At 41.1% G+C, this 15811-nt stretch overlaps 1 protein-coding gene across 1 annotated transcript in view; it reads left to right on the top strand.

Moving 5' to 3' along the window:
• Positions 1 to 15811, top strand: part of TEC (tec protein tyrosine kinase) — a 56903-nt gene that overhangs the window by 15235 nt on the left and 25857 nt on the right. The window contains exon 2 of the mRNA XM_075149021.1: positions 6353 to 6532. Within this exon, the coding sequence (XP_075005122.1) occupies positions 6398 to 6532 (135 nt within the window). The 5' untranslated portion in view covers positions 6353 to 6397. The remainder of the gene's footprint in view (positions 1 to 6352; positions 6533 to 15811) is intronic.

Below are 15811 nucleotides of genomic sequence, written 5' to 3'. Positions count from 1 at the left end.
GAGATTGAACAGGACCGGCCCCAGTACTGAGCCCTGGGGAACACCGCTCGTGACCGGCCGCCAACTGGATTTAACTCCGTTCACCACAACTCTCTGGGCTCGGCCGTCCAGCCAGTTTTTTACCCAGCGAAGAGTGCACCTGTCTAGGCCGTGAGCCGCCAGCTTCTCTAGGAGGATGCTGTGGGAGACAGTGTCAAAGGCTTTACTGAAGTCCAAGTAGACCACATCCACAGCCTTTCCCTCATCCACTAGGCGGGTCACCTGCTCATAGAAGGAGATCAGGTTGGTCAAGCAGGACCTGCCTTCCATGAACCCGTGCTGGCTGGGCCTGATCCCTTGGTTGTCCCGCACATGGCTCGTGAGCGCCCTCAAAACGAACCGCTCCATGATCTTCCGTGGCACCGAGGTCAGGCTGACCGGCCTGTAGTTCCCCAGATCCTCTTTCCGGCCCTTCTTGTAGATGGGTGTCACACTGGCTGCCCTCCCATCGTCCGGGACCTCCCCAGTTAACCAGGACTGCTGGTAAATGATGGAGAGCGGCTTGCCAAGCTCCTCCGCCAGCTCCCTCAGTACCCTCAGGTGGATCCCATCTGTCCCCATAGACTTGTGAGCGTCCAGGTGGCGTAGCAGGTCATTAACTGCTTCCTCTTGGATTATGGGGGGTTTATCCTGCTCTCCATCCCTGTCTTCCAGCTCAGGGGACTGAAGGTGCAGTATAAAGCTGTGAAAGGATAACTTAGTCGTTGGAGTGTACTGCTTACAGGAGATCACAATAAAGAGCAATAGCTGAGTTTACAAATGATTTGGAGACGTACATGTTGTTCTCTTAAATTGGAACTCATCATTGTAAGGGGAAAGAAACCCTTTTGCTGCTCTTGCCATTTTTCCCAAGCTGTTCTGTGCACTTTGGCTCTGCTTCTCTTTTGTGATGGTTGATGAGTTGATGGTCCAGTTTGGTATGATGGACTGCCTCGATGCCAGCTGACCATATCTAAGAGGGACTGTCACTTTTTTCACCATTGTTTTCTTCACTTACCCCAGCTACCTAAGTTATAATGCTAAAAGGAAACAAATGCTTGTATTTTGTAAAATGTAGTGAGCCTGTTTCCCAGGAATTTTGGAAAACCTGTGCTGGTTGCAATGAAATGCTCCTCCTGCGTGTGTACATGAGTAGCTTTCAGTTGAACAAAGGATATTTTGCAACACCACATGATTATCTCGGAGAATCTCCAGTCAAAGAGTTGTCACTGAGTTACCCCTTAGCCTGTTTACTTTTTAACCTAAATTTAGTGCAGGCAAATATGAATTTTATTTTCACAGGGTCTGATTATATATTAAATTAGGCAGCTATTCTTTGCCTGGCTTTCAGACAGAGACTGGGGTTTTGCAAACCTTTGGGTATAATTTTGAAATCTATTTGAAAGTAGCCCACCAAAATTGCATTTCTGCCAGTTAAAAAAAAAAAAAAAAAAACAAAAACTTGCATATGATAGAAGTGGTTTCTGAGAGTCTGCTGTTTAAAAAAAAAAAAAAAAAAGAGGAGAGAAAAAAGCAAATCCAAGTATTTTTTTACTTCTCATTTTTCTGGCATATGATACATTTCAGGTATCATTACAGTACTTTTCCCTTCAATCCCAATTTTAAAATTATGACAGATCATGCTAAAGTGTATTTTTTTGTATTTCTGTGAAATTTACCATTTGAACAGGGATTAATAACAGCTGTCTTTTATTCAGCTGTCTTTTTTATTTTTTGGCGCTTGAATCTGCAACCTTGGATGTGGGGCAAAAAGACTTTTCTACCATTTGAAGCACAAGAGCAGATTTTGCAATCCTTGCTTACACTGAGTAGTAATTATTCAAATAAGCCTGTGATAGATACTCATGTAAGTAACTATTCACATGTAACTCAGTTTGTAGTTTCATGATAAAGCAATGGCAGCCTCAGCAGGAAAAACAGGGTAAGGAGTTCTCCTTTTCTTCTTCCTTCTGCACTGTTTCTGCTCTCTACCCAGAGCTGCAGTGTGCTGCCTATTCACTTACCCCACTGCAGCTGTTTGCAGGGACACATTATGAACTTGATCAGCAAATCTATCTGAATTAATTAAAAAAAAAATTCTGGAAGAGTTACAGATTTGAGACAGAATTACAAGGTACCACCTGTGTACTTAAAATTGACATTTTCATTTAAAAAAAAACCAAAACAAACCGAAAGCTGAATTAGTTAATACTGCATCATTTAATGTACTGCACTAGGTGATATGTTTTCAACGTTAAATACACAGACCTGGAATTGCTACCAGTTTGGATTGATGTGCCCAAAATCTGAAAAAGAGCTATTGTGCAGGATGCGTGAAACCCAAGTCAGAAAGCTGAGGATGCCGATTTCTTGGAGGGCTTCTCTATCTTGGATGGCAGCCCATTAAGACTTTGCATGGGAGAACCCAGATTCCTAGGTAAATGTTACCTCGCTAAGTAGAGGCGAAATTCAGAAAATAGAGTTTCAGATTGATTTTATTTTTGTTTTCAGCCACAAACAAATGTTTTCTGTTGGTGTTCATTTTATGACTGTTGTGATAAGTTTGTTTTTCAGAATGCCTTTTCTCTTCTGAACCACTCCGTGACTCTGTGTGGCACAAAGCTTTGTGCCACAAAAAGTGGCAATTACTTATGCATTTGGATTGGAGAAGCCCTGGTCAGACTGGGATGCACTTCTTTTCTACTCACTAGAACTTCCACTGGGACTTTCATCCATTTATTCAACAGTTTCAATGTTACATGTGCTTATGGACAGGCTTACAGTGACTAATGGTTTCAACAAACAAACACAATCCAGGAGCTGGGAGTGGGAGCCAGGGGAACACACGTGGGTAGTGTTGCAACTGCTGGGGTTACCTCATCGCTTAGTGCCCCAGTTTTCCCCAGTGAAAACCAGGAAAGGTGGCATGCGTGAGAAGCTTTGTCTGAAAGTAAAAACTTACTTTGTACATCTTGACGAATATTGAATTAACAGATTTATCTTAATAGTTGTTGGCATTTATTTTGAGGAAAGTGTGTGGTGACTTCATGGCCGTACAGGTGAATATTTGTATAATGTGAAGATGGATCAAGTCGATAGCAAGTCGATGCAGACTTTTTGATACTTAAAATTGAGAATGTTTCCCCACCCTAAAAATGCTGAGAATCTGTAACTCTTTCTGATTTCAGTCATAATTCTGAGTACTCAACTTCTTTGCAAATTAGATCATGTTTGTTATCACGTAACTAAGGTTGGCAGGGAACAGGGCAAGTCCTTGGCAGGAGATACTGTGAAAAGTTTAGACGGGTGGCAGCATGAAACTCCCACAGCTGTTGGGAACGAGATAACAATGTGTCACACGAACAGCTTCATGTCCTGAGGAATGCTCTGGTAATAATGGAATATTTGGGGGAAAAAGTGCAGAAAAGTTCTAAAACTGTACTGTAGAAAAAGTAGTGATGTATGGGTTTGCTAAGAGGTAAGGGTGTCTGTTACAGATGCTTCTCAATGAAGCATTGCAATTTTGGAAAGGAACTTTCAGAATAATAGGTTCAGTTGTCCTGAGCATTATTTATGGAAACAGACATGTGGCTAGAGCTATTGGTTTGGAAAAAACCCCAAACAAAACAGGTTTCTTTGATCAAATGCAGATTCAAAGGCTGATCTTCTGACCTGGGAAACTGGTTCTAATCTGCAGAGATCTCCATAGCAGCGACAATTCAGTGTAGCAACCAGGTGCAGACATTGACCAATTACATTACTGATGTTTTTATTTTTTAATGCTGATTTCTGTTTTGTTTCTTGTATGATGTTAATGTTACCAAAGAGGGCTGGTAGGGAAATGAAATATTTTAGCATTATCAGTATTGAGATTTGAAATCGTAGTTAATTTTGAATCCTTCTTGTGATCTTTAGTGTAGCACTCTGGGGATCTCTGAGATTACAATTTCTAAGATGGATAATTATGTTTTTCTTAAGTGCCAACAAAGAATTTGTACTATAGAGAACAGAAGGATTGTTTTGAGTGGGAGAGGCTGTGATGGGAACCCTTATAGTTTCGTGTGCATTAAGCTGGTCTGAAAGTTAATACTGACTTGTAATTCTTTGAACAACGTTTGTATTTTCAGTTCATGGTAGTATCCTTCCTTCTGCAATTACCTTTAAGATTGCCAATTTATTTTTAGAAGGGTAATAAAACAGAATTGGGCAGCTTTAGTAATTAAAGAATGCACTCAAGACAATGACTCATTAAAGAAGATCTGTCTTCTTCCCAGGAATGCAGTGTGACAGATGACCAACAAACTGTGTATGCATGTACCATGCATCAGAGGAAAAGGAAAAACAAAAAGAGATTATTCATAATAATCACCATTTCCAATCCTATTATAGTCTTTTACTTATGTATTCTAACCTGGTCTTATTTTGTAGTTCGGTGTAAACCACAGACTAATTTTTTAGCATATGCAGAAATAAACCTTGAAAAGATATTTTAAAGCCGTGAACAACTACATCTAGCTGTGTGAAATGGCAGGAGTGTGGGATATGAGAGCCTACTTGGCGAAAACAGGGAGTGAAATGCAGTATCAGGACTAGACTGGGAGGCAAAGAGTGTCATTTCATGTACTGTCACAACAAATAATGACATGTTTGGGCACAAAGCAAAAGGAGAGGCACTAAAGTGAATTTGTTTGCATTTAATTTTATTTAAACTTTACTTTTGTAAGGTAGTGTTGTGAGGAGGCTGTGGCTTTTTGAGCTTCACTACACAATGCTGTGAAAAGCACTATTTTGTCCATGCTGAAGTTATGTTGCCAGCAGAGAAAAATGTACATACATTTCCATAGTGAAATTTGATACTCTAAGTAGTAAATAGGTGCATAAATTAAGTCCTGTGAGGTGAAAAAAACTTTTTTCTTTTTTTTTTAATAGGCTGGGGGGAAATTTCCCACTGGCATGGAGATCTGCAGTGCATACCTAGGGCTTAGGCTTGGGTTGTCCCCCCACCCCCTCTAGACATACACACACTTGAGAAGATATTTGTAGTCACTGGTGCTTCAGCAGGCACTGCTGTTCCTTCTTCAAGCCCTGGCTTCAGCCCACCGCCGTGCTGCTCTAGCCCAAGCTGCGGTCGAGGTCTGTGCCTGCAGCGTGCCCTGGCTTTGGAGCGTGGCTCGAGGCGGGGGCCAGGCGGTGCAGCGGGCAGGTCTGGCAGAAGGCTAGCGAAGGGAAAGGTAATGGGGGGAAAACGGCTTCTGGAACAGCTTCTCCACAACCTCTCCCACACCTTTCATTCCTGCCTCCCTGCCACCTCATGTGTTAAGTCTGTGCAGGCAGCAGTCTGTGCTGCATGATGAAATGTCTGGTTGGATCCCTTCCCGAGCCCGCTTCCCAGCCCAGCGGGAGGAACACTCGCACCCACACAAGCAGAGTGGCACGGCAGGGCGGCAGCGAGCAGATGAGGGAGGAGGTCAGCTGTGCTTAAGCTGGCATCATTGCAAAGAACAGAGAGATTGCCTGGCACTTTCTGTCTGGCAGGGCTCTGGAGCCAGACTTGCAAACCAAGTAACTGTGGGTGCGTTTGTTTTTATGTACTCCGAAGTCTGTCCTACAGGTGTCAATCATGGTGTAAAACTTTAAAGCAGCTTGATGTTACTGAGCGATCAGAACTGTCAAAAGTGAATGATTTAGATTATTGATGGTCAGCATGAGGTCTTTCTAAAGAGAAGATGGAGGGTATATACTTAGCAATTTCTGAAAAATAAGCTCTAATTCTCTGCTCTCAAATTGACATCTTCTAAATGACCATTTGCATCTGAAAACTTTCATTAATATAATTGGGGTGAATTTTCAAGATTACTTTTACTGATCTGTGTTCAATTTTGCATATCAAATATTTTTGCAAATGGCATTTATATATGCACGGGCCTTAGCAATTAAAACTTTGATAGACATTAGGACTTTGCAGTGAAGAGCAGTTGTATACTGCTAAAGCATGGAGCCTGGAGCTGCTTGGAGCATGGAGCTTTGCTGGAGCATGTTTTGGACTTCTCACCCATATTTTCTGTGATGTAGCCTGCAGTGTCCCTTACTTCATCCCAGTCAGGTAGAGCTTTTGGCTTCCTGTGAATGTGCCAATGCAGCCCTTGGCTGAGCAAAGCCTGAACTTTCTTGTCTAATAATTAACTTCTGTAAACTTCCAGATGCTTAGGGTGAGCTCCAGCTTTCTATATATTCAGGTAGTTCCATTTATAAGTAGAAGCTCTTTTTACTACAGAAATCTCCAGATCTGTGATCCGCTAAAGATATCACAGTGATTTTTCTCTTGTCTTCACAGGAACTGATATTCAATGGCTAAAAACAGAGGTGACAAGTGGCTGAAATGAATACTATTATCCTACAAGAGATTTTGATTAAAAGATCACAGCAGAAGAAGAGGACTTCTCCGTTAAACTACAAAGAGAGGCTTTTTGTACTTACAAAGTCTATGCTAACATATTACGAAGGTCGAGCGGAGGTAGGAGACGCAGATTTATACTATAGAATGCCTTTGTTCCTTTTTGCTTTTGTATACTATTGGCTTTTTTCCTACCGTATATCATACTGGCAGGAGCAGATGGGGCCATGGGTGGCAATGAACACGAGCTGCCATTTCTCTTTTCTCTTATTTATAATGCAGATTTACAGAGATGTAGATAACTTATCTGGTAGTCAATGTGAACTACTCAGAAGTAGTACGTAGCCAGGAATAAGATAAAACAGCTTTTATTAGTTGGTCATCAAAGCTGATTTCTTCCTCTCTCTGGAGAGATGAAAGATCACTGCTATCACAAAGTGGGGAAAAGGTAGAAAAACTTAAAATTGTAGTTGCTTGTGGCCATGTTTACTGTGAAGGCCATTACTTTCACATCTGTGAATTAACTGAATTCAAACAGGAGAAAGAGCATTTGATAGCAGCAGCACATTGCAGACCAAGTTCACTTGAGATGAGATCCATTAGAGTGGATCATGTAACCCAGTGACTGAAATTAAGCTGGAAGCAGTTTATTTTTAGCATGACTAACAGCCCGTTGCAGTTACCACTTTATTTAAATTCAGTTACTCTAGAAGTCAATAGTGTAAACTAGGCAAATCCTCAGACCAGAATTTTTCAAATTAGCTCCAGACTTGGTTTCATCAAGATCAGCTGCCCCTGGAGTGCCCTGTCATATCTTTTAGTTCGGGGGAGGGGGGGTGTCAGATTTTCCACTTAACTGAGGCTACTTTACAGATTCGTCATAATGCCGAAGAGGATTAAAATGGCTGCAGTAGCTAATGGAGCATTCTCTACACTCTGGGAAGCCGTTCAACAAATAAACTTAATGGAGCCAACTCTGCAACCTCTTGTGTCAGCTGTCTTACCTCTGATGAAGGAAGGGGGTACAGGAGAGCTAAGGCTTGCTAAGCATGTTTCTCTGCCAGAGCTTGTGCTTGCAGCAGAATTGCCCCAGGACCACAGCAGACTATTGTAGTTACCATTCTCTGAATATAGCTTGGACACAGTCGAGGATTAAGAATGAGATCACAGAACCACAGAATGGTTGAGTTTGGAAGGGACCTCTGGAGGTTATCTGGTCCACCCCCCCTGCCCAAGCAGGGCCATCTAGAACCAGTTGCACAGGACTATGTCTGGATGGCTTTGGAAAATCTCCAAGGATGGAGACTCTACAACCTCTCTGGGCAACTTATGCCAGTGCTTAGTCACCCTTACAGTAAAAAAATGTGTTTCCTGATATTCAGGAGGAACCTCCTCTGTTTCAGTTTGTGCCCATTGAGTATTGTTCTGTCACCGGACACCACTGAGAAGATCCTGGCTCCATCTTCTTTACACCCTCGCTTCAGGCATTTATATGCATTAGTAAGATCTCCCCTGTATCTTCTCTTCTCCAGTCTAAATGGTCCCAGCTCTCTCAGCATTTTCTCATAGGAGAGATGCTCCAGTCCCTTAATCATCTTTGTGGCCCTTTGCTGGGCACTGTCCAGTATGTCCATGTCTGTCTTGTTCTAGGAGCCCAGAACTGGACACAGGACTCACCAGTGCGGAGTAGAGAGGAAGGTTCATCACTCTTGGCATGCTGGCGATACTTTGTCTAACGCAGCCCAGGACACCATTAGCCTCTTTGCAGCAAGGGCAAACTGCTGGCTCATCTTCAACTTGGTGTCCACCAGGACCCCCAGGTCCTTTTCTGCCAAGCTGCTTTCCAACTGGGCGGCCACCAGTGTATACTGGTGCATGGGGTTGTTCCTTCCCAGGTGCAGGACTCTGCACTTCTCCTGGTTGACATTCATAAGGCTCCTGTCAGCCCATTTCTCCAGCCTGCGGAGGTCCCTCTGGATGGCAGCATGACCCTCTGGTGTATCAGCCACTCGTCTCAGTTTGGTGTCATCAGCAAACTTGCTGAGGGTACACTCTGCCCCATCATCCACGTCATTACTGAAGATGTTGAATGCAATTGGATCTGGTATTGACCCCTGGCGTACACTACTGGTTACTGGCCTCCAACTAGACTTCGTGCCGCTGACCACCACTCTCCTGGTCTGGCTGTTCAGCCAGTTTTCAGTCCACCTTGGAATATGAATTTATGTATTTTTGCTGACTATGGAGTTAAAATACGTACTTATTTTAGAATGCCTTTTTTTTTTAAAGAATATTCTTTTTTTCCCCCAGAGAATAAATAGCTGGGGGCTTAAAAAGCCCTGTGAATCATGTCGTGTGCTTATCTTGTGCTAGCTCACATTCAGGTCAAATAGAAATGTAACAGGTTTTGCAGGTCCAGTTGTCGCCCTTTAAGAAGTTACCACTTCCAGCTTTCCCCTTCCAGCTTTACCTTTCCCCTGTAGGTTAATGTCCTCCAGCTAAAATACCCTCCAGGAGACTGACTGGTGGATCTGTCTGAGAGGGGGTTTAAACTATCGGTTTTATTTGCAGTGAGATGGAGCAGGGTGGCCCATAGTGCCCTCAGCTGTGGAGGCAGTAACTTCTTAAAATGTTCCAGCCTGAGATAAGGACTGTTGGGTTGAAAATATATTTTACACCTATGCTAGCCCAGCAGTTTGCTGCTGAAAGAGGTAGGTCCATCTCCTCCCTGTCCTCTTTGCAGGCCTCCCCCATCCACTTGAATTGGTCCTGGCACTTCTTGGAATCCATACTGCTCTGAAAAAACTTGCTAATCAGCAGAAAGGTATTTGATCTGGTTTTATTTTTGCTGGATTAGTGTTCTGCTGGGTTAGCAAGCTGTGTTAGCTCGGTGCAGGATCTAACAAGCGCCAGAGGCGGTGCCAGGTCGTGGAGGAGGACAGGATGCTCCGACTGTTGACATCAGCGGGTTGTTAGACTGGCTCAGCCGTAACACCTAGCTTTCCAACCTCAAACCCTTTTCATTTTCATTGTTCCTCCCCCTTTAGATTCTTTTAAACATTAATCAGCATTTTATTTTATTAACAATATTGTCTGAAAATAATGAGCTCTGATCTTAGAGAGGCACACTGAATATTTTTGTCAGCAATACTTGGTCTCTATTTGGAAAAAAAAATTACTATGTGACTAAGATCTCTGTGACACAATGGCAGTTATTCCTTTGTGTCACTGGGCAACTGAAATGGAAAAAGTTTGGGGGTTTTATCAGTTGTTTGGTTTTTGTTTGGTGGGTTTTTTTAAGCCAATGATGGTGGCTGTAAGTTTGTATTTACAGTAAGACAGTTGTATATTCTGGCTGAAGTAATTTATATATATAAAAAAAAATTATTAGAGATTAAAATAATTCTGGCCCTTCTGAATAGTCGGAGGTTTATTGCTGAAATAAATGTGACTACTGTGTAGGCTGGTTGAATTTAAAAATACGACAGGTGAAAGGATAGGCACGGACTGATCTCATTTCAGGCTTGACGATATTCAAAGTCCAGATTGGTAAGATAAGCATGGATATCCCAAGCCAAGAGGATCCCACACCCTCATTTTAATCACATAACTGCAGTGGTAGTAGTCTGCCAAGGGTGGCTGAGTTCTGCTCCTCTAGGCAAGTATATGATTCCCAGTGTGGTTGTTGGCCAAACTGAAGTCTTTTCTTGTTTTTTCCATTTTAACTTCTATAGGAATTCAGTAGAGAGAGTTCAAGAAGAACTCAGGGTTTGTGGTCACATGAATAGTCATACCACTGCTTTTTAAAAACAAGATTAAATTAAATCTCGTTAACCAGATTAGTCAATACTCAAAGTGTGGGCAAGTTGGGATTGTAAATAAGGCAACAGAATTAGATACTTGGTATGTCTGGTGACAGAAGTAGAACATTTATGATAACAGAAAGCAGTCAACCATAGCAAATGTTGTTCTTCTAAATGCTGCTGAGTGATTTAATTGACTGTTCTGTGCAGCTGGTAGTGGGGGATCACTTGCTCTTTGACCAGAAGCTGCATGTTATAGAAGCGCTCTTCTCTGTTTTTTTTCTGTCCTATGTCTTGACAAAGTGCCATATACCTACTTGGAGCCATAAACAATTATCTCATAAGCATGACTACTAGCAACAGGGTAAAATCTTGTTTAAACTTGCTCATAACCTCTTTAAATCTTTTTATACGTGCTTTCAAGCAGCTCAGGCACCCTGTCATGGTACAAAGTGCCTACAGTGAAGCTGGAGCTGCACTGCTGCCATGAGGAGGAGAAATGTAGCTTCTGCACTTAGAAATATTGCTGGACTGTACATGGAGGAGGTGTGTGAGCTATCGATGAAGCATAACTACAGAATCAGTAAAGAGGCTGAATTTCAATACTGGTTTCAAAGCACAGAAACCTGAGGAAGGAGAATCCTGGTTTAGGTCACCTGTGCAAAGCTCTACAGTTATGAGTAATGTCATGGGAAACTTATTTTGTGTAGGAAGTCAACGGCTTTTATGGCTTCTATTCTTCTGGGCATTATGCTGTTTGGTAAAAAAAAAATGGGAGATGTATCGGCTTAAGATTGGTTAAAAAGATGGACATTAAAAAGCTTGAAAATAAAGATACATCAGAAACTGACTTGCCTTAAGCATCACGGAGATGAATTTTTAATGTTGTCAGAAAAGAGGAATATTCTGTTTAAGCTGGAGATGACTTCTGGGTTTGGCTTTTTTTTGGCATAAATTCTGTGAATTAGTAAATATAAATGTTGGCAAAATGCCATTATTTCACTATTGTGCAATATTGGGCTAACAATGATTACAAGCATATAAAAGGCTGAGTTATAAGTTTCACAAAGCCTTTAATGGTTTATCAGCTGTCATTGCTGGAAAGAGTATTTTCTATCTTTTTTTTCCTTAATGTTGCAAAAGTGGCTAATGAGATCTTAGTGTGATGGATTCCATTTGTAATGAAGACAAAAATTCATTGTAGTAAGAAATAACCGAATCAGCCTCCAAGCACAGAGTACTGGTCGTGAATGTATAAAAATAATGAAGTAAAATATCTTCCTATTCTGAGTATGGGGATGTATTATAAAACTGAATATGCTACAGTCAGAAAGACTTAAGATACGTACAATGTTCTCAAATATGCTTTGTAGACTTATTGAGCCAGCTTTGAACAGATTTACATAGACAGTAGTAACCATGGCGGTTTGGAAGTGGGAGGTAGTAGGCATTTTTGCATAAACTGGCCCTTGCTCTTGAAGACTTCTGCACTATGCTTACAGGTGTCAGCTGGAGTCATTGACTGCAGTGTAACTTCTCCAGGTTGTATAGCAAAGGCATGTAGCATTCTAGTGAGGAAGCACTAGTATGAAATATTTTATTAGGAAATCTCTTTCCAATTTTGTGTGGTTTGAAAGCTCAGCATACTACTTCAGGTATGCTTCTGTTTGTTTTCCTGAACTATTTTCTTCTAAGAAATAAAAAAATACTAATCTGTAGGAAATTAATAAGCAAAGTTAAGCTATTTTGAAATAAACCTGCTTGTCTGAAAATCAAATATTTAATGCAGTAATTAAAAAAAACCAAACCAACCAAAAAACAACAAAACAAAACCCAACTCATTTGGAATAATTTTTTTTGTATTTTTGACCAGCAAAAATTTAGCTAAAGTTTTAGTATGACTTTTTCCAAATTGCTAATTTAATCTTGAAGGGAATGCAGATTTGAAATCCAAGGAGGCATTTGTGGAAATAACTTCACACATGCATGGCCCTAGGTACGTTTGGCCCTTTTCTGTCAAAAGTGGCCTCATATCTTGCATATTCAAGTTAAAATGCTCTGGAGTTTATTTTCAAAGGTGTGGTGCATTTACACTTTCAGCTGACTCTGGAAAATAAAACCTTAGTGTTTATCTAGGAGTCCACCTTATCACTGAAATTGGAAATCCTTCAGTACTTACAGCTGAACAGTTGTAATGGAAAGGAATACTCACTTTACAGCTCTACCAGTATGCCTGGTGGCTGGTGTCCCGTGGTGCAAGTGCCCCACACACTCCTTTGCAGAGTGGCCTAGCTGCTGCAAAGAACAGCATCTTTTATTCCTCCTGAGTTAGCCAACAGGACAGACCACACAAAAATAGCATTCAAGTTACCGCGCCCACCAGAGTGGTCCACCAAGTACTCTTGGCTTATCCTCTTCCTCCTTGTGTGGCAATAAGTTTTGCTGTTGTGAATTCTTTCTCAATGAATGGTCAGAAGATGTCTCTGAACTGGGAGAAGATGTCTGAAGGCCCTGGCTGGAGCAGGCTTACTGCTGCGTTACAGAATAGCCATGGTAGCAGGTAACATGTACTTCACACAAGTTTTAGTTAGCTCATGCTGACAGAGCATCTCACTGGAACTAAAAGTGCCACCAGACTAGAGGTTTTTGCTTTAGATGGCATTTTAGGTAAGGGAAATTCTTTGAGATGAAGGCAAGATAATAAACGTAGGTGTTAAAGTATTTCTCGTCACTGGAGTAGTTGAAAGGAGCTGGTTTGCGCAAGTGAGATGTCCTGCTAGTTTGTTGGTTTGAAAAATTTCACACTGATGTTTCTCATGAGTGTTGTGGTTCCACAAAGCTGGCACAGATCCGGTCATCATTTTATAAATCGTTATCGACTTGTGGACCGTTAGTATCCTCATACCTATTGGAGTTGTGGAATGTTCCCTTTCACTGTGGTCTCTCTCTCTCTCCCCGCCCCCCCCCATCCTCTCTCTCCCCCTCTCCCCTGCCCCAGCTTGCTTAGCAGTGACACTCTTTAGTTTGAAAGCGTGCTGATGTGTGTGGCTTGGTTACTGTCCTCCCACGCACGGCGCAGCATGCTCGCATTAACCTTTCCAGCCCACGGCAACTTGCACTGACCTTGAGTATGAAGCTGAATAGGAGCTTATGAATGTGAAATTGCTTTAAGCTTTAGCATCTGTATCGCTTGCTCATGTTCGCTGTATGGATTACAGTTTACAGCAATAAATGGTTTATATTGGATTTTGCATTTTCAAAAGGTATAGGCTGAATCCTGGTCCCTGTGGTTACCCTGTGTGTGTTTGGGTGAATGGGGCTCTGCAGTGTAAGAGGGAGGACAAAATGGGGCAGGGAGTCTGTGCTGCCATACCCGTTAGTTCTGGAGAGGCTGCACAGAGGATATTGGGGTAGGCACAGCGCTTAGCTATTTATTAGTATGCAGAAAGCATTTACTTCTACACAGAAGGCAAATAATAGCCCCAGAGGGAAAACGTTTGAGTGTCTTATTTAGAAGGATGCTTCTGTGGGGTCAAGTAGAAGGTGGGTTTCCGATGATCTTGGAAGGTGCAGAGTGCTCTTGTCTTCACTGGCAGTAGTGGTATTTGCCATCAGGATCAGACTTGAGTGAAAACTGTCTTGCGTAAACAGAAGAACTGTTACAACTAACAAAACTCAACCAGGATATAAATGAAAAAAGCAGAATAAAAGCTTGAACATTCTTGGGCGTTGCTAATTTTGAAAGTCTCTTCCTAAGGAAAAAAGGTTCTTCTGCAAGAGTTGTATTTGTTCTAGTAATTTGAATAGAGAGGAGACAGAAGATACTGAAATTACCATGGGGATATTTTAAGGAAGGAAAAATAACTTTAAAAGCTCTGGGGCCCACTCTAAAGCTGCAGGTTTCAGGGTAAAATTGTGTAGCTTCATTGCAACACTAATCTTGCACAAATACTTCCTTTGGAGCATAACAACATTATAGAGTTCCAAAAAGCTATGCTATTTACTTTTCTTTTTTTAACAGAAGATTAATGTGTATCGATTCTACTGTTGTTTATTCCTATAGTGCTTATCCTTTATTATTTTTAACTTAATTACCCCGATTTATATGGTTTCCTTAGTTATTGCATAGGTGATTTAATTCTTTACATAAACGAAAGCACAATTCAGTATTAAAATGCTTCTGATCACTTCACTATTTACTCTTGTTTTTTAATGTAAGATAAACAGCTTCTGAAATAAGTAGATTGCCAGAGCCTTTTTTGTTCCAAGTCATAGGTAGTAACGATAGTGCTTTCTTAAAATACTTGCAAGTTTGCACAATAACTTTATTCCAGCTAGACCTGGAAGAGGACTATGTGTTGGCTGCTGTTTCCCCTCTGGGAAACAGAAGTGGATATGCACTTCAATGTGAATTGCGTAGAAGTCCTTAGCTGAACTTACTGGGGACATACCTTCACAACTATCTCTAAGAGAGGTTGTGGTTTTAGATTGGTTCAGCTCTTACTGTTCAGCAATTTTTAATGGAATTAAACAGTTTCTTCCCAGCATTGTCAGAAAAAGAATGAATCAAAATTTTTAAAGTGCAGTCAGGATAGATGGGATTGTTTAAAACACACACACATGCTTTTATATATGTTTATATATAAACAAAATCAACGATGTAATGATTAACTTGTAACAGTTATTTTCAGCATAAATTATATTGCTGAGCAAGTACAATGATGTATTTACAAGTTATCCCACCTAGAATGATGCCTGTCACATCCATCTGGATAGAGAATATTGTGTTTGTACCTCTAATGAAAAACTAAAGAGTGGAAATACGTGATGGAATAGAGGGCTTTTCAAACTTCTTCACAAGATCTATATTTAAATGCTACCTCAGAATATGAGTAGCCACCTTTTCTAATTGTATAATACCTCTATAATGACTACAACCATTGCTTCTACAGATTAGCAGTGTTAGGAAAATAGTTAATTTTAACTTCTTTTCTTTGCACTTGATTACATAGAAATCAAGACAGAGAATTAAAGTGACTTGGTAATCTGTAGATGACTGACCAATGGATACTCTTCAGGTTACAGTTTGTCAAGCAAACTTACAGACATCTTTGTTGACATAACAATACCTGCATTGTTATTCCTATAGCATAACTGCATTGTTACCCTGTATACGGATCTCTTTGCTCAGCGAGAGTAATGGAATTGAGAGATCCATCTCTGATGAGAAAGAGCAATGTAGGAAGCTGAGTCTTGCTTCAAGTAAATACACAGATGTAGAAGTTATATGAGCCATGTTATATTTATATTGATTTAATTATTTTGTGATAGCTGCTAGTCCTCCACAACAGCAGTGAACACTTAGAGCAAAAACCCAGTCCTTCTGAGGCGCTGCTTATCAAAGCATAAGATGCACCAACAAGTGAGTGGAGACATGGTGCAAAGCATTGATGAGACATCACAGTAACCAGGAAAAGTTTTACTGCAGATTAGTTGCCTACACCTCTTTTGTATGGTAGCCTGGGGAAGAAGAGGGTTGATCTAGGTCTGTAGCTAGCTACTGCTCAGAGCAAATACAGTAAGGAATCAGTTTTCT

The sequence above is a fragment of the Calonectris borealis genome, chromosome 4 (assembly GCF_964195595.1).
Source record: "Calonectris borealis chromosome 4, bCalBor7.hap1.2, whole genome shotgun sequence".
NCBI classification, from domain to species: Eukaryota; Metazoa; Chordata; class Aves; order Procellariiformes; family Procellariidae; genus Calonectris; species Calonectris borealis.
Note: the sequence above shows the minus strand (reverse complement) of the source record. Positions and strands in the feature narration are given on the sequence as shown.